At 57.2% G+C, this 21,218-nt stretch overlaps 8 protein-coding genes across 8 annotated transcripts; 4 read left to right on the top strand and 4 right to left on the bottom strand.

Annotated features, from left to right (window-relative positions):
- Positions 1 to 58: 58 nt before the first annotated feature.
- SPT7 (Transcriptional activator spt7) lies at positions 59 to 3,691 on the bottom strand (the record flags this gene model as incomplete). The annotated part of the gene is made up of 5 exons (XM_066775846.1): positions 59 to 572; positions 631 to 845; positions 898 to 1,350; positions 1,401 to 2,263; positions 2,317 to 3,691. 5 exons carry the CDS (start codon positions 3,689 to 3,691, stop codon positions 59 to 61), a joined length of 3,420 nt encoding a protein of 1,139 aa, XP_066633727.1.
- Positions 3,692 to 4,163: 472 nt separating this feature from the next.
- On the top strand, positions 4,164 to 5,021 carry SLS55_004387 (uncharacterized protein; the record flags this gene model as incomplete). The annotated part of the gene is made up of 4 exons (XM_066775845.1): positions 4,164 to 4,188; positions 4,293 to 4,408; positions 4,463 to 4,576; positions 4,638 to 5,021. 4 exons carry the CDS (start codon positions 4,164 to 4,166, stop codon positions 5,019 to 5,021), a joined length of 639 nt encoding a protein of 212 aa, XP_066633726.1.
- Positions 5,022 to 6,472: 1,451 nt separating this feature from the next.
- PSE1 (importin subunit beta-3) lies at positions 6,473 to 10,128 on the bottom strand (the record flags this gene model as incomplete). Its single annotated transcript, XM_066775844.1, has 5 exons — positions 6,473 to 6,680; positions 6,733 to 8,798; positions 8,846 to 9,292; positions 9,435 to 9,896; positions 9,946 to 10,128. 5 exons carry the CDS (start codon positions 10,126 to 10,128, stop codon positions 6,473 to 6,475), a joined length of 3,366 nt encoding a protein of 1,121 aa, XP_066633725.1.
- Positions 10,129 to 11,846: 1,718 nt separating this feature from the next.
- SLS55_004385 (uncharacterized protein) lies at positions 11,847 to 14,009 on the bottom strand (the record flags this gene model as incomplete). The annotated part of the gene is made up of 4 exons (XM_066775843.1): positions 11,847 to 12,704; positions 12,759 to 12,853; positions 12,906 to 13,779; positions 13,845 to 14,009. 4 exons carry the CDS (start codon positions 14,007 to 14,009, stop codon positions 11,847 to 11,849), a joined length of 1,992 nt encoding a protein of 663 aa, XP_066633724.1.
- Positions 14,010 to 14,654: 645 nt separating this feature from the next.
- On the top strand, positions 14,655 to 15,240 carry RPS26A (40S ribosomal protein eS26; the record flags this gene model as incomplete). The annotated part of the gene is made up of 4 exons (XM_066775842.1): positions 14,655 to 14,677; positions 14,732 to 14,859; positions 14,975 to 15,077; positions 15,135 to 15,240. 4 exons carry the CDS (start codon positions 14,655 to 14,657, stop codon positions 15,238 to 15,240), a joined length of 360 nt encoding a protein of 119 aa, XP_066633723.1.
- Positions 15,241 to 15,633: 393 nt separating this feature from the next.
- On the bottom strand, positions 15,634 to 16,824 carry SLS55_004383 (uncharacterized protein; the record flags this gene model as incomplete). The annotated part of the gene is made up of 3 exons (XM_066775841.1): positions 15,634 to 16,302; positions 16,377 to 16,609; positions 16,668 to 16,824. 3 exons carry the CDS (start codon positions 16,822 to 16,824, stop codon positions 15,634 to 15,636), a joined length of 1,059 nt encoding a protein of 352 aa, XP_066633722.1.
- A 536-nt stretch (positions 16,825 to 17,360) lies between these two features.
- SLS55_004382 (uncharacterized protein) lies at positions 17,361 to 19,056 on the top strand (the record flags this gene model as incomplete). Its single annotated transcript, XM_066775840.1, has 3 exons — positions 17,361 to 17,631; positions 18,058 to 18,385; positions 18,510 to 19,056. 3 exons carry the CDS (start codon positions 17,361 to 17,363, stop codon positions 19,054 to 19,056), a joined length of 1,146 nt encoding a protein of 381 aa, XP_066633721.1.
- Positions 19,057 to 19,831: 775 nt separating this feature from the next.
- On the top strand, positions 19,832 to 21,212 carry RBT7_1 (Ribonuclease T2 precursor (RNase T2); the record flags this gene model as incomplete). The annotated part of the gene is made up of 3 exons (XM_066775839.1): positions 19,832 to 20,094; positions 20,184 to 20,478; positions 20,535 to 21,212. The coding sequence occupies 3 exons, from the start codon at positions 19,832 to 19,834 to the stop codon at positions 21,210 to 21,212; spliced, it is 1,236 nt and encodes a 411-aa protein (XP_066633720.1).
- Between the last annotated feature and the right edge of the window lie 6 nt (positions 21,213 to 21,218).

The raw sequence follows: 21,218 nt of genomic DNA, 5'->3' as shown, positions 1-21,218 counted from the left end.
AGAAGGGGGATGACAAGAGTCAAGCAAGAGAGCAGCCCATTTCTTCTCCTTCCCCGATTCATCCCGCGCCATTAATGCTCTCCGGACTCATCATCCCAACAACTCCGTTAGCGTCGTCCTTCTCCGGCTCCGCCACGTTCTCCTTGCTCGACGGTGCTTCGAGCTTGAGCTTCCCAACCGGCTTGGCAATACCCTTGACCGCACCTGAACCAGCTGCTGCTGAAGTACCGTTGGCACCACCCTGCGACGATTGCTGCTGCGACGATTCTTGCGTGTTCCCGGATCCATTGTTCTCCTCGACGAGCTTGCGCTTCTTCTTGGCCATCTGCTGTTGCTCGCGGAGCGGGCGCTTGCGCGGGCTGGAAATCTTGCCCGTGGGCGGAAGACGTGGTTTCGGGAAACGCTGTTTCGCAGGCAGGTCTTCGTCTTCGATGAGCTGCTGGTCGCTGTTGGCGTGCAGCTTTTCAAGGAAGTACCCTTGGACAAGGCCAATCTGGTTTCGGATGGTGTGGATCGTAACGGGTTCCCATGGCGCAGGATTCTCCCACAAGTTTCCAGCCGTTGAGGTGGTACTGCGATGATTCGGTCAGCAAACAAAGTCTAAGCCTGGTCTTGTAGTTTTGCACAAACCTTGCGTTCTGCGTTTGGTAAGCGTTGTGGATCCTGTTCTGGAGCAGATGAAAAGGCACCGTGAACGACGCCAATTCCTTGTCCAAACCCAGCTCCCTGAATCCGAAGAAATCTTCTCCGATTTCGTCGGCAAAATCTCCCGAGGAGAATTGTTCGCTCCCATCGTTGAAAGCTCCGGCCCCATCGACTCCAGCATTGGCATCCAGTGCAGGACGCTACACTAATGTTAGCTTTGCGCTCATACTGAGCTTGGCAGCATAATCTTACCAGAAGCTCGCTCAGGTGGGCCTTCATGCGCTCGTGCATGACGCCCAACTTGGATCCCAGTCTATCAACGTCCTCCTTGACGTACGAATCCAGTGCCTCCAGGTCGACTCCGTTCTGGCGCAGAGCGTGCAGAATGGTTTCTTCGCTGGTGAAACGAGGCTTCCACATAGGAAGGCCAGTTTCAGACCGGACTTTGGGTGCTTCGCGGTATACGTTGAATGTCTTAACAATTTGAGTGAAGAAGTTGCTTGTCAGGTCGGTAACTGCATCCAATGCAGCGGGCTGGAACTCCTCAAATCCGGCATGGTAAAACACCTTTGCAACACTGCGTTGAAGGGCGGCTCTACACGTCCATTGAGACATGACGGCACCGTCATCGGATACAACTACAGGTCCCACATCCACTTCCTCGAAAGGCTGAGGATCGTACTTTTGGAACTGGTTTTGATATGTCTGGTGAAGTGAGCACGTTTACTTCAACAGGCCCAAAATGCAAAGCTTACCTGTGACTGCAGCTGCATCTGCTTGACGATGCCGATCTTTGCGCAGATCTTGCGGGTGTCTTGCATCTGCTTCATATTTGCCTCCATCTTCGTCGCCAGATTGCTCTTCGGCGACTGGAAGTAGCCCTTAGGTACCATGCGCATAAACTCTTCACCTTGCTGAATGACCTGGCCTTCCGAGTCTTCAGCCCATTTTAATCTTTCGTTCACTTCTGGCATAACGGATAGAGTGTCGTAATAATCCGGGACTTGGCGTTCCTCTTCTCCTTCAATGCCTTCGGCGAGGGTTTCGCCCGATGCTCCCTGCACACCGTCCTTCCCATCAACTACTTCACCCTCATCCTCAGGGACATCTCCGTGAACAGCCTGTTTGTGCTGGCGCAACCAGCGCCGCATACCAGCTTTTGTACGGATCAGAGCAGGCTCTTCAACGTTGAGATGGTCGTTCCGGAAAAGACGGTGTCGTTCTGCAGCGATCATAGCTCTGTCTTTCTTCGTCACTTGTTTCCACGTCTTATATTCCACATCATCCAAATCCGCATCTTCGGTCGGCGCAGCACCAATGACAGAGCTCCCTGCATCAAGATCCGAAGCATCGGCCTGGCTTGCGGTTCCGGGCATGCCATTGGTGCCAAGTGGAGTAAGAGTACCAGGTGGAGGTGGTGTTTGAAAGCCGTTTTGGCCATCCATCTCCGAATCTGCACGTAAAAATTCTGTTCTAGGAATACTTGCGGAGCCGGGCATTGGCTTGGTCTCCGCGCCCGGTGTGCCTTCAGTGCCTGCTGAAGGAGCCTTTCTGACCGCGGAAGATCCTTTGTTGCCTTTACTGGGTGCTTTGCGTCCTCTCGAAGCCATGATGGGTTCTGAATATGATTAGTAGGCGCAATGAAAGAGGGCATGGTATCTCGGAACTCACCATCATCGCTGTCCTCAACACCTTCGAGGTCCGCATCGATGCTCTGCATGCGCCTCTCCTCCGCCTCCACCTCGGCGCGTTCGCGCACAACAATGTCGGGAATGAGGGGAACCAGCTTATCCGTCTCCTTCTTCATGTAAAGCGCTTTCTTGCGCAAGAAGTGTGAGGGGTCGGCGTTGTACTTGAGGCAGTTGGACCAAATGAGATTGAGGTCGTCGACGAATTCCTTCTTAGACCGGTATTGGAGTGACTTTAGCTTCTTAATCATGGTGCCGATGTCCATGGGCTGCTTGATGACCTGGTAGTAGTCCGGTGCGTCGCGCTTGTTGACGCGCTGCAGGAAAGGGGCGGCGTGTTCCGTCATGGCCTTGAGCTCCATGAGAACCTTCTCTGCGGCCTCGTAGAGCTCTTCCTGGCCGACTTTGTCCTCGCTAGCCCATTTACTCCGGTTCTTGCGCACATCGCTCATCAAACTGCGCAGCTGTGCGTCGGACGCTTTGACCAGATTGCGCTTCGCATCGATACGAGAAATCAGGTGTTTGAACGTCAAGCTCGACGAACCCAGGTTGGCGCTGCTCAGAGAGCCCTGCTGGTTTGCGCTGGCGACGGCAGAACTGTTCGCGGGTTGGGCAGACTGGCCAGACATCTCCGTCTCAACCTGACGGTCCAGCTCGTCCAACTTCTGCTGCTCCAACATGGCATCGCGGTCCGTCTCGAGCGTGTAGAAAAGTGTGTGGAATGAACGGCGCGCAGCATCCTCGGCGGCCTTTTTCTGCTCGTTGAGCTCTTTGCGCACGTCTTCGGCATTCTTGGATTGATCGGCAGAGGAGGCGGAAGGGGCGCGGTCGATGGAGGGCTTCGCGGGAAGGGAAGAAGGTACTTTCAGAAGGGAGCTGGAGGAATTGGTAGCAGCGGCGCTTTTGGTCTGCAGCGGCGACTCGGCCTGCAAGGGCTCGTCGGCGTCGTCGTCGTCGTCATCGTCGCCATAATCATCCTCATCAATTGTTCGGGCGGGCTTCTTGGGCGCCGGCGCGGGTTGCGACTGGGGCTCGGCGCGGTCAGCCGACGCGGTGTTGGCAGAAGCATCGTCATCGGCGTGTCCGGTGAAGGCGGGCAGGTCGAAAGAGCCGGACAGGAGCGCGGCGATGCGCGCCTCGGTCTTCTCGAAGCGCTCCCTGAACTCTTGATGTCTGGGGTCGTCGTCGGCCAGGGTGATGTCGGCATCGTCGTGGGGCACGGGGCCCGCGGGCTGGGAGGAGGGGTCTTCGGAGTTCATGCTGAGGCGGTGGACCTTTGCAGCGCTCGGGGTGCTGGAGCCGGGGCGATGGGCGCCATAGCTGGAGTGTCGCATGGATGAGCGTTGGTGGAGGGCCATGGCGGGATCACCATCCGCGAGCTTGGCACGCGCTCCGAGCGACGGCCACCTCAGCGAGCGACTGTCCCCTGTTCCACGGTCAACGCGCGCTGCAGCGTCGAACCAGTGCGCATGAGAGGCGCGGCGGGGCCTGGGGAGATGGAGGGCGGGCGCGCACGATGAAAAAGCGATGGCAGGGCGGGATGGGGTGATGAAAGGGCCTGGCGGACTGGCTTGAGGTTGACCGGGCGTGTTGCGCTCTGTCTGCCGCGGCGGCCTTCGCGCTCCCTCTGTCTGCATCTGGCTCTAACCGCGTCACGTGCCCCGCCCCGGCCGATCGCCGCCCGCGCGGAGAGAGAGCTCATGCACCGCGAGCTTGTCTGTTTGCTGCACCGCTTGCACAGCACCCCGACCTCACGCCCTCGCAGCCCCGGCATGGTCACCGCGCGATAGTTCCCTCACGCCCGCCCAGCTGCCACCGCTCTCGCCCGCCATGCGCATCCGCAAAGCCCCCGCAGGTAAGCTCGACCGGCCACGATACCTCTACCGCCGGCAGCTCGCTGCTGTCCCGCTCCCGCTCCGCACGCTACGACAAGCTCCCCAGCCGCTGACCCTCCGCCAGGCGCCTTCGTGGTAATATGCCTGCTTGCGTCCGCTGCCGGATTCGGCCGCTCGCAGCTGCCGCAGTACAAGCAGAGTGACAAGGTCCTGCACTGCGTCACTTTTTTCCTGTTGACCGTACGTTGCTCCCCCGCGCTCCAGCGTGTCCTGCTAACCGCGGGCCCGGCCCAGCTATGCTTCTACTGGATCGTAGAAACAAACCGCCGTCGCCTCATCCAGATGACGTTGTTCATCTGCACGTTGGGCCTCGGCATCGGGTCCGAAATCATCCAAGGCCTGCTCCCCGTACGTGTCCACTCCCTCCCCCGCGAGAGCACGCCATAGCCTAATTCGTCCGTTCGCGCAGAATGACCGCAATTTCGACCCCTTCGACATCCTAGCCAACATCGTCGGCTCCGTCGCCGCCGTGCTGCTCAGTAGCTGGTACCACAAGCGCATGCTCGAGCGCAAGCGCCGCAACAAGCATTACCAGGCCGTCCCCGGCGACGACGTCGACGTCGAGCTGGGCGAGAACATGCGCGACGGCGGCGACGATGGCGAAGCCGGCGGTGGCCAGGAATCCGGCGTCGTCCGCGACCCGGCCATGACCGTCGAGGAGGAGCTGGACAACTGGGACGAGAACGCCGAGGACGACTGGGCGCCTGAAGAGCCCAACGGCGGGGCCGAGTCTGCGCAAGCCGGCAAGGGAGACGCCGCCGCGGAGCAGAGCGCCAAGAAGCGAGACGACTGAAGAAATCTTTCTGCTGCTTGTATTGTGATGAACGACGAGAGCTTCACGGGAAATAACGGTATTAAACATACGACCATTGTACGTAGTAGATGATCTGGATCGGCTTCATGCCAGAGGTAGCTGGCCATTATTGCTTGGGCCGTCACCCTCATGCCCTTTTCCGGTCGACGGAGACGAGTTCTCCGTTGTATGTATAACGATCAGAATGAAGATGGGTGGTGATGTGCAGATATCATTAGCCTACTGCTGTGTAGAATTATTCGAGACCAAGTTTGCATAGTTTTTGTGGATCAAGTATAATCATGAAGTCTTATGATGAGCATACTTAAAACAACATTATGGTAATCGTCTATTGAAGTATAGAAAGCTACGCAGTTTCACCCCGAACAAAACGCATACATAGCCTCCACTACTCATCGGTCACTTTTAAGAGCTAATCTATAATTGTCTATGCACACTTAAATCTTCAAAGGAGATAAAAACCAGAACCTGAAGATACCAAAACCCACTTCACCCATTTCACAGAAATACCTTTTAAAGAAAACGAAACCAGATAACAGGCATAAGCATTCTTCATATACGGAGAGAAGAAGTGTAGTTATTTTCCTCTAAGCAATCGCTTACATCAAGAACCTACACCCAAATCGAACAAAAGTATTATATAATTTCATTCCCAACCATTTACAGTAAATAAAAGCGCTCGCTTTTGCTCGCGCCCTTCCGTCCTCAGCCCAGTCATTCGAAAGCCAGGCCTCCTTCATGCCATCTACACGTTCTCACTCTTCCTCATCCCGTCCTACCCCCCAAGGCCAACAGAGCCAACTATCTGTAGGAGGGGATAAAGTTGCTTCAAAACCAGCACAAACCATGCATATCCACAAAACGTCGTCGAGTGAAGCAAGCAGACGGCTAGACGGGCCGACGGGGAAGGTAAAGCAAGCAGGGCAGGGGCAGCGCAAGACAAGGACAAGGCAGAGCAGGGTGTAGGCAATCCCCACACCCCACCGTACATACATCATGCCCTCCCAGTCATTTCAGTTTTGGGTCTTCCTTTGTCTCTTAATTCCTTTGGATATCATATGCAATCAATTCCTCCCCACCTTTCACCACCGTCACCGTCACTCATCGTCGCCACCACCAACCAAAAGTGATAACCACCCTTCGAAAGCTGGCCAGCCGCCCCCAGCCCCCACCTTTCCTTTGCAGGTCTACAGGATAAGAGAGTAAAAAAGGAAAAAGGAAAGCGTAAAAGACAACAATGCCGGCGGAAGGATAGAAATATCACTCGGTGTCCCTAGCCAAAGCTATTCATTGATCACCCCACCCCCACCCCGCCCTCCGCCGTCGCCGCCGTCCCGGCTGTTCGTCATCAAAAAATCACAAAATGCCCCATTTCCTCATTCCGTACATTATTACTTTCTCGTAATGACTTCGTTTCCCTCCGTCTTCGTTTAACCAAAGTACGCACGGACGGTTTGCTGTGCCTCCGGGGTCAAGCTGAGGAGCAGCTGGTTGGCGTCCAAGCCGGCGGTTTGAACCAGCTGCTTCGTTGCGCGGACGACCTGGCTGGCGATGTTACCTTGGAGGGTCTCGGCCTCGAGCGCCATGGCGACGTGGGTGAAGCATTGGGGAGCCTTGGCTAGAACGGCTGGGTTGCTCCTGTGAAGAGACATTAGAATGCAGATCAATAACCAATGCAGAAAATACTTACTGGTCGATGAGCTGCGCAAGGAAAGCGTACGCATAAGGCGCAGCCTCCTCATCGTTGGCAATGGGAAGAGTGTCTACCCAGGCGTTGACGACATCCTGCACGTTGGCAACCTTGGTGCTGTTGTAGTGCAGAATCTTCGCTATGCTCGCGCATGCGTTCTCGGTTGCGAAAACGTCATCATCCTCGCGGGCTCTCGGCCGGCTGATGACCTCGAAAAGGATGGGGAGGCAGTTGTTGGCGAAGTCCGACCATGGCTCGCCGCCCTTCTGCGCTGCGACACCAACACCATACACGGCGGCTTGCCTGTTCGCAGCAACGTCGTCGCGCATGCCATTGACGATCGGGTTAATGATGTATTGGTTGTAGTTCCAGGATTGAGGACCACAGAATTCCAGGACATCGTCGAAAATGCAGATGGCCCATTGTCTCTGCGTCGGGTCAGGATTGGTGACGAAGTTGGTGTAGAACTCCAGGAGGCGCTCCCAGTGGGGCAGGAATGCCGGGCCCATCATCTGGAAGATGACGTGGAAAGCCTTGTTCATGTCGGAAAGGAGAGTCTGGTCGTCCTCGATGGCGAAGGCGACCTCCTCAGAGAGCTCCTCGCCCTCGTCGTTATCAGCCTGTTCCTCCAGACGGGCCTTGACACGCTCCTTGTATTCCTCAAGAACAGACTTAGCAGCATCGATGAAAGCAGCCATGTGCTGGTCTGTCAAACAGTTCTTACCAAGAATTTCAACACACTCGTAGAAGCACTGGTACATCTCGGCAAGGGTGTCAATGGCGGGCTCAGTGCTGAGAACCTCGAGAACCTTCTCGACTGTCCTGGCCCAGAGCTGGCCAAGCTGAGGAGATTGCTCGCCGTGAGCCTTCTTGTAAGAGTTGAGCAGCTGTGGCACACACTTGGCAGATGCGACTCTGACGGGGTCATGGAAGAAGAAGGCAAGGCCGGGGATGGCAATCTTGTCCATGATCTCATTGACATAGGGCTCGAAGGCACCCTCCAGAACCTGGGCGTAGATGACGATGAGCTCAATGGCCATGTGCTTGTCATCCAGAGTGCTGGTCTTGATGCCAATGACCTTGCCCTTGAGAGGAACCAGCTCCCAGCCCTCCTCCTGCTCAACCTGGGCAACCTGCTCTTCGTCATCCAGGAGCTGGATGTCGGCCTTAGCACCAGCAAGCTCGGTAAGAGGAGGAATGACAGCCGGGAGGTACGGAAGGAAGTCCTGACCCAGGACACGGCACATGCGACCCCAGCAGTGCAGGAGGTAGGAGGCCTGAGGATCGTCCGAATCGGTGATTCCTTGCTGAATCGTGCCCAGAAGATTGACAAGGGCGATAGCATCCTGACCCATCTTCTCCTTGCCCACAGCCAACGCGATGAGCGTTGCGCACTCCATGGCCTTCGCTCTCAGCAACCTGTACTCCTTCGACTGCTCTTCCCTTAGGACGTTGAACAGAAGCGGCATCAGAGTATCGTAGTACTTGGAGAAGGCGACCTCCGCAGAATCGGCGACGGTAGCGATGGTAGAGAGTGCCTGTTCCTGGACGAAGCGCTTGGGGCTCTGGAGGAGCTGGAGCAGGTTGGTCAGGAGGGTGTCCAGGTAGGGCTCGAGGACATCCTTCTCCGCTTCCTCACAGAAGTTGACTAAAGCAGCAGCGGCGTGAGCCTGGACGCGGGGCTCGGCGGATTGAAGAACCGGAATGATGTTTTGAAGGACAACCTGGTGGTACTTCTCCTGCATGGTACCAGCGAAATCGGTGCTCATTTGGCCAAGAGCATTGCAGCCGGCCCAACGAACACGGGGATGCTGGTCCTGAAGGGCGGGAACGACGAGGTCCAAGACCTTATCGAGCTCACCGACCATCATCTCCCTACAGCCCTCGGAAATGGCCGAGATAGCCATGAGGGCGGCGTGCCTGTCACGCCATGCCGAAGAAGTCATCATGCGTGGCAACCAGTTGAAAGTGGGAGGAAGGATTGCTCCACCGCCGAGCTTGTTTGCGAGACGGTCCATGCATTGCTCACCAGCGACGTGGTTTTGATCGCTCTCGTCAATGTCAAGCTGCTGGGGTCAGCTAATGGGGTAGTACAAATTCGAGCTTCACTCACATCTTCCGAAGCATTCCACTCCGCGGCATCATCGTCATCGACGCCGACGTCGGTCATCAAGGATAGACACTGAGTAACCATGTCCGGGGTGTAGTTTGTATCTTTTCTGCACATCTGCGGGCTACAATCCGCGAAAGTGGCCATCAGCTCGAGGGCATTCTGGCGTGCTTGATCATCGAGCTCCTTGTCCTGAATCACAGTGATACTGAAGTTGACTAGGGCGTTGAAAACAGGCTTAAACATCTTGGGGGCAATCTCGGCGAGATCGATAAGGGAAACTAGGGCCTTGGAGAGCTGATCGGAGTCGCCAGCTTCCTTGATCGGCGGGAGGATGTTGAGAATTTCGGCAATGAGCGGGTAGTACTTCTGCTGGCTCTTCTTGTTGATGGAGCGGAAGAACGAAGCGAACGCCTCCATGGCCGCGATGCGGACCTGATTGCCGTTAGCCTGCGACGGCCCTGTCAGTAGCATCTACATGTATCAAGTCGCATCGAAAGGGCCCAATCCAAGCACGTGGAGAGCCTGCGCAACCTCCACGAGCAAGGGATGGGCCTCGAAAGGAATAGGAAAGTGCAGTGTTGTACAGTACCATGATGTTGTCATCTTTAAAGCCATTTGTGAAGGCGCCGAGCACGGTGTCCTCGTGCTGCTTCTCGATTATGCCGGGAGTGGTTGCAAATATGCGGAAAGCACTTTCGCGCTGCCCGGGCTCTGCCGACTGGCTGGCCTTGAAGAGGCCACCCAAGAGCTCAGGCCAAGGCTCGCCTATGATATAACCTCCGTTAACTGTGGGTTCCGCGATGCTAAAGCCCTGGGTGGGATCTGTACCCTCCTCGGTGTACTGCCGAGCGATTTCCGCAATGGCGTCGCCGACCTTGTTCCTGACCTGGGGATTCTGCTCGCCCTCGAGACTCTGGAGAAGCTTCTCCCGAATGACGTTGCGCTGGGGCTGGGGCAGGGTGAGAAAAAGTTCCTTGGTCTGGTCCGTCGTGGGGTCCTTGCGACTCCTCGTAGCTATGCGCCGGAAAAGCACGCTGGCAAAGGAACGCGTCTGTCAAGAGGTCAGCAGCCGCAGGCAAGCGGAGCCCGACCGCACGTACCGAGGGGTCCTCAGACAGCTGGATGTTCTCAACCAAACCGACCAACAGCACGTCCGGCCTTGCGACGACCCATTCCGCATTGAGCTGCTCCTCGGCATTCGACCGGGCCAAGTTATCGGCCGACTGCAACCCTTGAAGGAGCGCAGCCAGGGCCTGGTGTACGTCCGGCGGGAGGATTGACATGGTTGCTGCGGCTCTGGGGGGTGGACGAGTGGCAGAAGGTTCTGCCTATCGAGGGGAGGCTGCTGAAAAGAAGTGCGCGGCGGCGGCGCGCAAAGCAGGCGAGAGCTACAGGCGACGGCAAGGGTGTCGGTGGGTCGCCGTGTCAGCTCTCAGTCGGGATTGCGGAGAGTAGGCTTGTGGCCTTGTTGGTGGGGTGGTTGTTGTGGTCGTCGAAGCCGGGCCCTCTCGAGAAACTTTGGCGGGGCGAGACCTAGCGAGCGAGTGTAGGACCGTATATTTTCCTTGCCAGCGCTGACGCCCGCCAAAACACACAGCGGTCACGTGCAAGGAAAACGCTAGGTTGCTTACGTAGGAGGCAGCTGCGTCGCTGCGACACGTCCAGCGCGCGTTTTGCAGAGCGGAAGGCGCCCAACGCGACGCCCGTGACTCACCGGCCACCCCCCTGCTGCTCGAGCGGGCGTGTACTCGCGCACCTGTTTCAGGCCAGAGCAATCGCCGACCACACCTTGGACAAGCCGAGGCCATGTGTGCCACGTCCGCGATCATCGGCTTTCAGTGATGGCGGCTCTGGCGAAGCCGCTGGTCCGCACGCGTCTCGGTCCATGTCCCAACCCTCAACCCCACCACGTAGCACGAACATGTCGTTGCGAGGCAAGGGCAACCTTCCGCGCTTCCGCGGCAACGATCCTACCGCCAGCCACCCTGACAGGAGATCGTAAGCTTGCTGCAAGATTTTGCTGCACCGTGACACCCCAACATTCTTTCAATGCCAAGAGACCCTGATTCCTCGCGCTAGCTCGTCGCCTGTTGCCCAATCAAGAACCGCTCTGCAGTTCCATGATCTGCCTGCGCTTTTCCCGTCAAAAATGTGTAGCTGATCTGGACAAGCTCGCGATGACCAAGATCAGTTTCTGATTGTCTGCGCTTACTTCACCTTACTCTTCTATTCTCGGAATCTATTGCTATTTGGCAAAGACTGAGAATGGGATGAAAATGATTGTGGTATCGCTCATTTCGCAATGCTGCTACGGAGTTATATGATCAGCAATTACGAATACTGTGCCAGTGGGCAGGCGTCACCGACTTCTCCGGTTCAATAAAAGCACGGATAGACATAAGTTTGAGGCTATGAGCCCAGTGCGAGAAACGTCGTCCAAGGAGTTTCATGTCCAAACATGTTTACGCAATCTCAAGATTATTTGCACGTCCATGTGTTCTCCAGCTCCCCCATGGGGCATGGCACTGCGGTTATGACACTTCTCAAAAGATAATCATACAGAGCATATTAACTACTCACGTCAACCAGGACCATAATCATCACACGTAAAGCTTCCAAGCAGCATCCAGGATGATCGAGATTATTTCATAGTATTCCCCTTGAGCACCTTCCCTGCCGTTCCCTTCCCGCCCCGGACTAATCCTCCTCCACCTACCACACCAACCCCCAACCAATAAATAGGCATACGCTACGAATAATACCCGTCGGTACAGCGCGCCGTTAAAAACACAAGGCCTAATGAAAAAGAGAGAGCGACCGACAGTCTACGCAAGTGAAGCTAAATCCCACCCGTGGTATCGCCACTGGAAAATGAAAACCAAAAAGGGGTTGTTACTCCTGCTACAGACACACCCCTGCGAAAGGGAAACACACTGCGCAAATGTTTCAGATAATGGCCAAGAGGAGAGTGAAATTATGCAAAGAGCATTGGCAGCTGTTTCTACCGGCTGGAGGCGCGGCCAAGAGCGAAGACACCGACAATGACCACGGCCAACGTGACAATGGCACCGGGCAGAAGTAGCTCATTGGGAACGCCTGAGATGACCTGCGCCGGAGGCTCGGGTTGCGACTTCCGCTTCCTACGGCGCTCGACCTCCTCGTCACTCTCTTCATCGTCGGAGGCGTGCTTCTTGCGCTCCCGGACCGACGGCTCGGGAGTGGATATTGCGGGCACACCCTGAGGAGCCACGGTGCTTGGGAGAGGGGAGTGCTCGGGGTGGTGTACGAAGAGGTCGACCTTCTCGGTGTGGTGCATGTTAGCAAGGCTGACAGCCTCGAGAAGATCGTGGTTAGTAGTGATAGAGACGCTATCGCCCTCATTGTCCAGATAGCTGAGGGCAAAGCCAGAGTTGCTCAGGTGGCCATCTTCAAAAGTGGGAGTGCCGCCAACAGCTTCAATGTCAGCACCCAGCTTGTCAGTCACCTGAGCAACAAATGCGCCGAGACCGGCGGAGGGAACCGCCTGGAAACGGTGGGTCCGTCCGCTAGGGGCCTTGAACTTGAAGGCGAAGGGCATGTCCTCCAATGGCATAGCGGGCGAAGTAGCAACGGCAGAGTGCTCCGGAGTCTCCATGCCAACGTGCGAAGCAGAATCATTGGGCATGACGCTCTCTACGCGATCCAGACCTCCGCCGTGGCGGTCCAGGCCGGGAGACATCACGTGTGATCGTGAGAGTTCCGTGCGGGGGTGGTGGCTACCGCCTTCACCGGAGACCATGGACTCGGACTCGTGGTCGAGGGAGAGCCAGAACTTGTTCCATGCGGGACCCTCACTGTCTCCAGTGGACATGGTGTTGATCTGGCTAGCGTTAGATCCGAAACACTTTATTTCAGCCCTGCTGACTGAACTTACCTGATCCAACGTGGCATACGTCAACTTGAGCACATCAACCATGCCAACGATCTCGCCCGCGTCGCTCATCACGGGCAAGTTGAGGTAATGGCCATCTGGGAGTCGTTCAGCAACTGCAGCCTTCGCCGCCAGAGACCAAGTACTTACCGTGCATCTTACGCAGAGCAGCCTGGATGCTCATATCTATGGGAGCGAAGTCGGGGTGGGGCGTCATGACACGGACCACGCTGCAGGTACCTGGGTCAAGGCCAGCAGCAATGACACGGAGCACCACATCCTTGCTAGTGAAGATACCAGTAATGGAGCCCTGATCTTGCACCAGGACGGCGGTCGTATGGTTCTCCTTCATCGCCAGCGCAGCCTCCTTGACGGACGTCCGGACGGAAACCGTGACAGGCGGAAGACCAGTCAGAACCGACTCCAGCGTAGGGCCCGACATCTTGGTCCTGATAGCCTCAACGTACTGAATGACCTGCTGCGGCTGGCTTGAGCCGAGTTCCGCCTGAACACCCTCCAGTGCATCGTAGAGTTTTCTCGAAGAGCTGTACGCGCGCTCGAGCTTCTCCATCGCCTCGTAGAAACACTTTGTAATATCCAGAATACCAGCGATATCGTGGTTCTCGTCCATGACGGGCAGATGGCGGAACCCCTTCCTGACCATGAGATCCAGAGCATCCGTGGCGCTGGTGTCCGTCTTCGCGCAAAGCGGGTTCTTGGTCATGATGTCCGCAATGGTGATGTCCCTGGCCTTGATGCCCGCGCCCACCACCCTGAAAGCCAAATCCTTCGCGGTGAAGATACCGGCGATGCGCTCATCGTCGTCGGTGACCAGGACGCAGTCCTCACGCTTCGCGGCCATGAGCTGCGCGGCCTCGGCGACGGTCGTGTGCGGCTTGATCTGGAGGGCATTGCTGGGCTTCAGGGCAAGAACGGTTCCCGGCGGTGCCTTGCGCGCGCGCTGCAGGCGGCTGGTCGGGGCCCTCTTCTTGTTGAGATCGCTCTCGATTTTCTTGCGAATGGCCTGGCGCATCGTCAGCGACTACTGCTGCATGCCCCGCGACGGGGTTGCCGGGGGCATTCGCATACCTCATCGCGTTTCGACTGCTTCGCGCGGCTGGCACTCAGCGTCGAGCTGCCGCCCACCTCGCTCTGATGGTCAGAGGGACGCGGGATGCCGGACGGGCTGTTGTAGGAGGGGATGCCACCCCTCCCCTTGTTGGGGGTACCGCGGTAGGTACCGGTGGTCGACATCTGGGCGTATCACCGTGTGCAGAGAAGAATGGAGCTGCGGTGGTGTGAAGAAGGGCCGTGTTGTGGCCCGGCAGGTGGGTTGTCCGAGGATGTCCTGACAGGGAGTTGGGGGCTCCAGCTGGGGCAAGATTTTGGGCCGGCAGCGACGCCTCTCGACCGCGCTTCCTCTGCTGGTTGGCAGCTCCCGACGCCCCGCAATACCACAAGACTGTCAAATTTTCTGCGCAGATACTCGGTGCGGAGCCGAAAGCGGAGCAGACCAATGTGACGAGACGCGTTGCAGGGTGCTTGATAGGCCACACCTGCGCAGACAACAAATCATAACACCTCAAGATCGATGACCGCGGGATCACGCGTAAGACAGGGATGTGGGGCGGTGAAGCCGAAGCCAGGGACTTCTGCACATTCGCGGCAGCATGAGCTCTGGGCAAGGGGGTCCGGGGGCGTTGTGGCCTGAGGCACCACATTTTCCCGGCGCCCGGCCAATGTTTCCTCCGCGCAAGCGATGCACTTCGGGCTGCGCACAAACATCCTTTCTGACCACACCGCGACACTACTTACCCCGGAACAAGTAGATTCTCGTAAGTGCACACCTCTCACCACCCACAATCCCAGTCTCCTAACGCGCGCGCAGGTTCAGTCAAAATGGTCAAAAAGAGAGCTTCCAAGTACGATTCACCCGTCCTCGCCACCTACGCGCTCGCCTGCTAACAGCCCCTCAGCGGCCGCAACAAGAAGGGCCGCGGCCACGTCAAGCCCATCCGCTGCAGCAACTGCTCGCGCTGCACGCCCAAGGACAAGGCGATCAAGAGATTCACCATCCGCAACATGGTCGAGTCCGCCGCCATCCGTACGTCCACCGCGCACCCCATAATACACACACTCGGCTCCGTTGGAGGATTTGGAGCAGGAGATTGAGAAGAACCTTGGCGGAACGCGATGCTGACATCGCAATGTTTAAACAGGTGATATCTCGGATGCCTCTGTCTTCCCTGAGTACACCGTCCCCAAGATGTACCTCAAGCTCCAGTACTGCGTCTCGTGCGCTATCCACGGCAAGATCGTCCGGTATGTCCATGCTGCCCTGCTGCACCTCTGCCTGATGCATTGCTGACGCGGAAACAGTGTCCGTTCCCGCGAGGGCCGCCGCAACCGCGCTCCCCCGCCCAGGATCAGGTACAACAAGGATGGCAAGAAGATCACTCCCCAGCAGACCGCCAAGGCCAACTAAATTCGATATCCGGATTGGCGAATAAAAAAGTCGGCAATTTCAGTCTAAAGTGGGCGTCGTGGGTTCTTTGAAAGGCTCGGGCGAATCCTGGTTTCCGAGCAAAAAATGGAGGAACGTCATGATGTCACGGTGTTCAAGGGCCGGCCGGGATGAGAACCTTTAACATAAGGGAATGACCATTAGGAGTTTTGTTTGCTGAAATGCAACGCGCTCCTTTCAGACATTTCGAGCTGTCTCCGATGCTGTGTTCACTCGTGAAACTTGAATTTTGAACCTGACGTAATTGCGGGTTGTTAAATCCGTCGATCCTTCAACCGTCATGCCTGCCCGTCAACGCCGCAGCGCCATTCGCTATGCTTTTGTTCGTGGGTATTACACCATCACGCGCCTGAATCAAAGTTCAGCCATCTTGAAGACGCCCTCTGCCGCCCTAGATCCCAGCCCAGCGCTCAGAATGTCCTTGACCCCGTCCCACGTAACGTCATTGAACCTTCTGCCACTCAACTCCTTGCCCACATCCACAGCATCCGGGTACTTCCCGACGGCCAGCCGCCTCGCCATGACGGTGTCGCGCGACGCATGCAGCCCTCTGCCCTGGCCCTCGAGCAGGAAGCCCTCGAACCAGCCCTCCTCCTCGTCCGTCAGCGGCAGGTCGACCAGCTCCTCGGTGCGGCGGCTGCGCGCCTCGGGCAGCGCCGGCGCCATGGCCTCCTGGATCAGCAGCTCGAGCAACGCGCGCTGGTCCTGGCTCGGCTGCGCGCGCGCGAAGAAGTAGGCCTGCGTGACCGACAGGCCCGCCAGGTAGCGGAAGTAGGCGCGCTGCAGCTCCGGGTCGCTGCTGAGGGGCGGCCGCACGGCGTTGTAGTAGGCCAGCGGTAGGTGCTGCGTGCCAGTGCCGGTGCTGCCGTTTTGTTGTTGGTGGTGGCTGTGGTGACGCTGGGGGTGGTCGGTGGTGTCGTTGGTTGTTGCGGCGTGCTCGAGCAGGACGCGCAGCACGTCTTCCGGGAATGTGGGGAGGAGGGAGGGGTGCGTCAGCGACTCGAGTGCGTTCTGGCCCGGCGTCTGGAGCGTTAGGAGGGGAGGTCAAATATGTAGGCTTTTTGTCTTCCCTGGGAAGAGGCGCGGGGAGGACGTACGGTGAATTGGAGGCGGTCCATGTGCCAGAGGCCTTTGATGACGACCCAGTACTTTTGCGGGAGGCAGACGCTTTTGGCGAAGTCTTCCGGCTGGCTGGAGCCCTCGCCACTGCTGTCTTTTAGAAGGTAGAAGAGCAGCGATTGCTTGTAATGGTCGGCGATCGGAGAGGTCGTGATGCGCTCGTGCAGCTCGCGCAGGTCGGCATTCTTGGAGGGAGGGTAGAGGTAGCCGCCTGTGTGTCGGGTTAGCGACGCTGCTGGGTTGTAGGTAATGAGGGTGCAGTCAATTACTTTTAACGTTCAGCTGGGCGAGCAACCTGTCGAAGAAGAGGGTGCCGCCAAGGGTGCGGCGATTTGCACGGATGGCGTTGACGGTAGGGTGCGGGTAAATGTCACCGCCGCTCGCATCTGAGGCGAAAACCGCCGCGAAGTCATTGATGTCGAGCATTGTTGCAAGAGCTATGGGTGGCAGGGCGCGCGCGAGTGGAGGCAGGCGCGTTGTTTGGTTTGGAGTTGAGCTTTCTGCACGTTGCGAGTCATGTTGGAGCGCGTCGGAGGTGCCTTCTCTCCGCACTTCCACAACACACCTTTACAAGTCTTTCCATTCTGTGACTTACACCTACGACCGCTCTCACTGACACGCAGAACTCTTTCTCGCGTTGCGGGTGCATGAATTAGTTCTGCACACGTACTCGATTCTCTTACTACAAGAATTACAGCGGCAATACATCCCTGGTTTGCCATCAGGACTTGGCTCTCTCCTGACTTTCGCTGCCAAGTAGCAGGCTGGCTTGAACTCTTGCAGATGTTGTTACTAACCTTGCTTTCAACCATGTGGCGACGCGTTGCATTCCACCCCCTCTAGCCCCTGTGAAGATTGGCCCAAACGACCACCATGCCCTCTCTTTTGTTTGTCAGATGCGCTCTTTTTTGCGTGAATCTTTCCATGAATATCGTTTGACATCTGGCTGAGGCCTTTGCAGAATGGTCACACACCGCCGAAAGCAGCTCGTCATTATAGCTTTTGCTATCCTTTTCCTCTTCACCGTTGCGTACAACATCCACAAAGATGTGCGGACTCGTCACCTCCAGGAGGGTCTGGCCCATTACGATCATTCAGACAATCCCCTGGAGCAGCTACTTTCCCTGATAATTCCAACTCATGAAACGAATAAAACGACGTCTTCGGCTCATAGCACGACTACGGATTCTTACGACTACATCAAGGACAAATTAGGGTCGCTCATCGAAGCAGGTATACTTGATGATACTGCTACAGTAACTGAGACCATGATGGGTGTTGCCATCGAACCTGTCACCACGAGCACTCAGAATTACATTCTCGACCTTCCGAACCTCGTCACAACGACCTCTACAGAGGCTACTATTGTAACAGATATTGCAACACTACGGTTGGAAACACCTATCTCGCCGGGAGATGGGGACTCAAATCTAAAGTCGTTTCCGGATTCGTCGGCGGCCGAGGCGTTGTCAACATCAGATACTCCAGAGACAATGTCAACGTTGGATGCCTCAAAGACATCGTCAACGTCGTCGGTAAGTACATAATGACGTATTTTTAAATGCTTCTTTCTCATTGACTCATCATTGTTCTATGATCAGGCTTCTTATGCCATAATATCACAACTGTCATTCAAAACTGTCATGCCACAACCCGTAGACTACAAGTACAGCCGGGCCTTGGTGATTGCACGCACCACCAAAGAAGACATTTCATGGATCGACGGCGTTTTCGGAGACGATCAACTCCTGCAAAAGGCCATATACACGGTGGACAATCCGGTGGAGCCATACGTTCTCCCAGCAAACAAGGGCCATGAAGTGATGGCGTACCTGACTTTCATCGTCGACTTCTACGACAATTTACCGGACATTTCGATATTCATGCATTCGCATCTCGTGGCCTGGCACAATAACGAGCTTCTTGAGATGAGTTCGGCAGAAATCCTCAAGCATCTGAACTTTCGGAAAGTGATTCGTGAGGGCAAGTACATAAAACGCCGACTCGAACCATGGGGCTCAACTAACAAAGAATGAAGGATACGTCAACCTCCGGTGCCACAGATGGCCAAGCTGCCCAAACCATCTTTTCCCAATCGCCAAGAACAACAGCGGGGGAATTCCCGAAGAAGCCGTTTTCGCCGACGCGTGGATGGAGCTCCTGCCGTTCGAAACGGTGCCGGAAGTGGTGTCGCAGCCATGCTGCGGGCAGTTCGCGGTGTCACGGGAGCGCATCCATATGCTCCCCAAAGCGCAGTACGCGCATTTCCGACGGTGGCTAATGTACACGACGCTGGAGGACCGGCTGTCCGGACGGGTGTGGGAGTATCTTTACCAGTATATCTGGCTTGGGGTGCATCAGCTGTGCCCCAAGGAGCACGTATGCTACTGCGACCTCTACGGCGTGTGCTTCGGTGGCGAGACCGAGTACGAGGACTACAATGCGATGAAGGCGCACGTCGACATGCTGCAGCAGATGAGCGGGAAGCAGATGGAGGCCGGCGGCAATGCGACCTGGCCGGTCGACTACGAGACATTGATCGAGACGTCGAGAGAGGCGGCCAAGACGGAGCTGCGCAATGCCTTCTTGAGGGGCAGCGATCCGTATAACCGGGCGGTGGAATTGGGCAGGGAGTTTCAGGCGGGGGATGGGTTTTAGGTGGTGTGAGGTCCAAAACACGAGATTTGTGCTTTTGTTTCTTCCTCTTTCGGGTTCATGGAAGATAATTCCTGGAATGCTGCTTCGAGTGATATTGTGGCGACCTTTCTTATCGCACCTAACTTCGACCTGCCTCTGCCCCACCAAACATACTCGAGTAGTACATATTAAAAGCTGTGTTTTGCCGGGCAACTCGGGCCTCCGAGCAGGTGGGCCAAAGCCGAGACCCAATCAAGCTCTCATGCGCGGGAGATCGCCGGGCCTCGGCGCTCGATCAAGCAGGTGCTGACGCGCAGAAGCGATTGCGGGTCAGCCCTGACTCTCCCTCCCTCAAGCCTGCAAGCCGTCGGCAAGCCCGAGTTCTTCGACGTTTCGCGCCCTCACCATGCCCTGCCGATCCGCCCTGTCATCTATGCGCTCCAGGGCCCCGTGGCCGGCGTTCCCGGTCCTCGCGAGCTGATTGGTGGCGTACCTGATGAGCGGGAGCGACGTCAGGCGTCACGGGTCCCATCCGTCCCAATGACTGGCGGGCAGATCCCATAGACCGCCTCCTACCACCTGCCGCATCTCTCCTTACTACCCTATCTTCCCGAACGCCCGCTCCCAATCTCGTTACGTACTCCGCGCTCCACCAGGGAACACAGCAGCAAACATCGGAAACGCGCGAAACCCTGCCCCGCATACAATAAACAATATGTCCGCCCAAGCCCTATATAATGCGGCGCGCGCCGCCGCTGAGGAAGCTCCGCGGATACCGCAGCAGCTCGGCGACACCATGGCCTCCTCGCTCCCCTCGCTCCGCACCGTCTCCAAGCTCGCCCTCGGCGGCGCCCAGGTCCTGCTCGGTTCCGCTTCTTCGGCGCATGCAGGCACCTCCAAGAGCTGCTCGGCCGACGGCGCCCTGTCGTGCCAGAACACCACCGCCCAGACGGACCTATGCTGCTTCAACGCTCCCGGTGGCCAGCTCCTGCTGACCCAGTTCTGGGACACGCAGCCGGTGACGGGCCCCGTCGATTCGTGGACCCTGCACGGTCTTTGGTATGTTGGCGTGCATCTTTCCGCCCCGCGGCGAAGCTTTTGTGGCTGCGAGACAAGACGGGAAGCTTACTTTTATGGGGGTGATACAGGCCTGACCGCTGCGACGGCACGTACGACGCTTCCTGCGACTCCTCGAGAGCTTATACGAACATCACCGATATCCTGCAGGCTTTCGACGACAAGGACACGCTCTCGTACATGCAAACGTACTGGAAGGACTACAATGGAGACGATGAGACTTTCTGGGAGCATGAGTGGAGCAAGCATGGCACCTGTATCTCGACGCTGGAGCCGTCATGCTATACGGACTATGACGCAACCCAGGAGGTGCCCGACTTCTTTGACAGGGCGGTCTCCCTGTTCAAGACTCTGCCAACATACGAGGTTAGTTAGGATGCTCAAACTCAGGATCGACCAGCAATTAACGAAGACTTGTATAGTGGTTGTCCGCCGCGGGTATCACGCCTTCCTCCTCGACGACATACACCTCAGCGGAGATCCAGGCCGCGCTCAAGGCGAAGCACGGCCAGGAGGTGACGCTCGGCTGCAAGAGCGGCGCCCTCAACGAGGTCTGGTACCACTACAACGTCCGTGGCTCGGTCCAGAGCGGCGAATTCGTCGCCGCCGAGCCCGACGGCACCAAGTCCAGCTGTCCCAGCAGCGGCGTCAAGTACTACCCCAAGAGCTCTGGCGGCGGCACGTCGACCACCACCACCGCCACCGCTACCAAGACTACCTCTACCGCCACTGCCACCAGCACCGGCTCCTTCTCCGGCAAGGGCAACCTCAAGGTCGAGGTCGAAGGCGCGCAGAAGGGCTGCATCATCTCCGCCGGCGCGTGGTACACGACCGGCACCTGCGCCACCTTCACCGCCTCGGCCAGCGGCGACGGCTTCACCCTGTCCAGCAGCAAGGGCAAGTGCGGCATCGCCGATGGTGAACTCACCTGCGGCTCCGCCGTCAGCGATGCCACCGTCTTCACGGCCGTCGAGGGTGACCTGGCGTACGATGGCAGCACCGCTTTCTATGCCGACAGCGTCCCGTCTGGCACGACGCAGGGCGCCGTCTACACGGGCGATCATGATGTGAAATTCGTGATCACGTGGGCGAGTGCGTAAGGAGTG

Source organism: Diplodia seriata (assembly GCF_021436955.1).
Source record: "Diplodia seriata strain FDS-637 chromosome Unknown scaffold_4, whole genome shotgun sequence".
Lineage (NCBI taxonomy): Eukaryota > Fungi > Ascomycota > Dothideomycetes > Botryosphaeriales > Botryosphaeriaceae > Diplodia > Diplodia seriata.
This window is presented reverse-complemented; position numbering and strand designations above follow the sequence as displayed.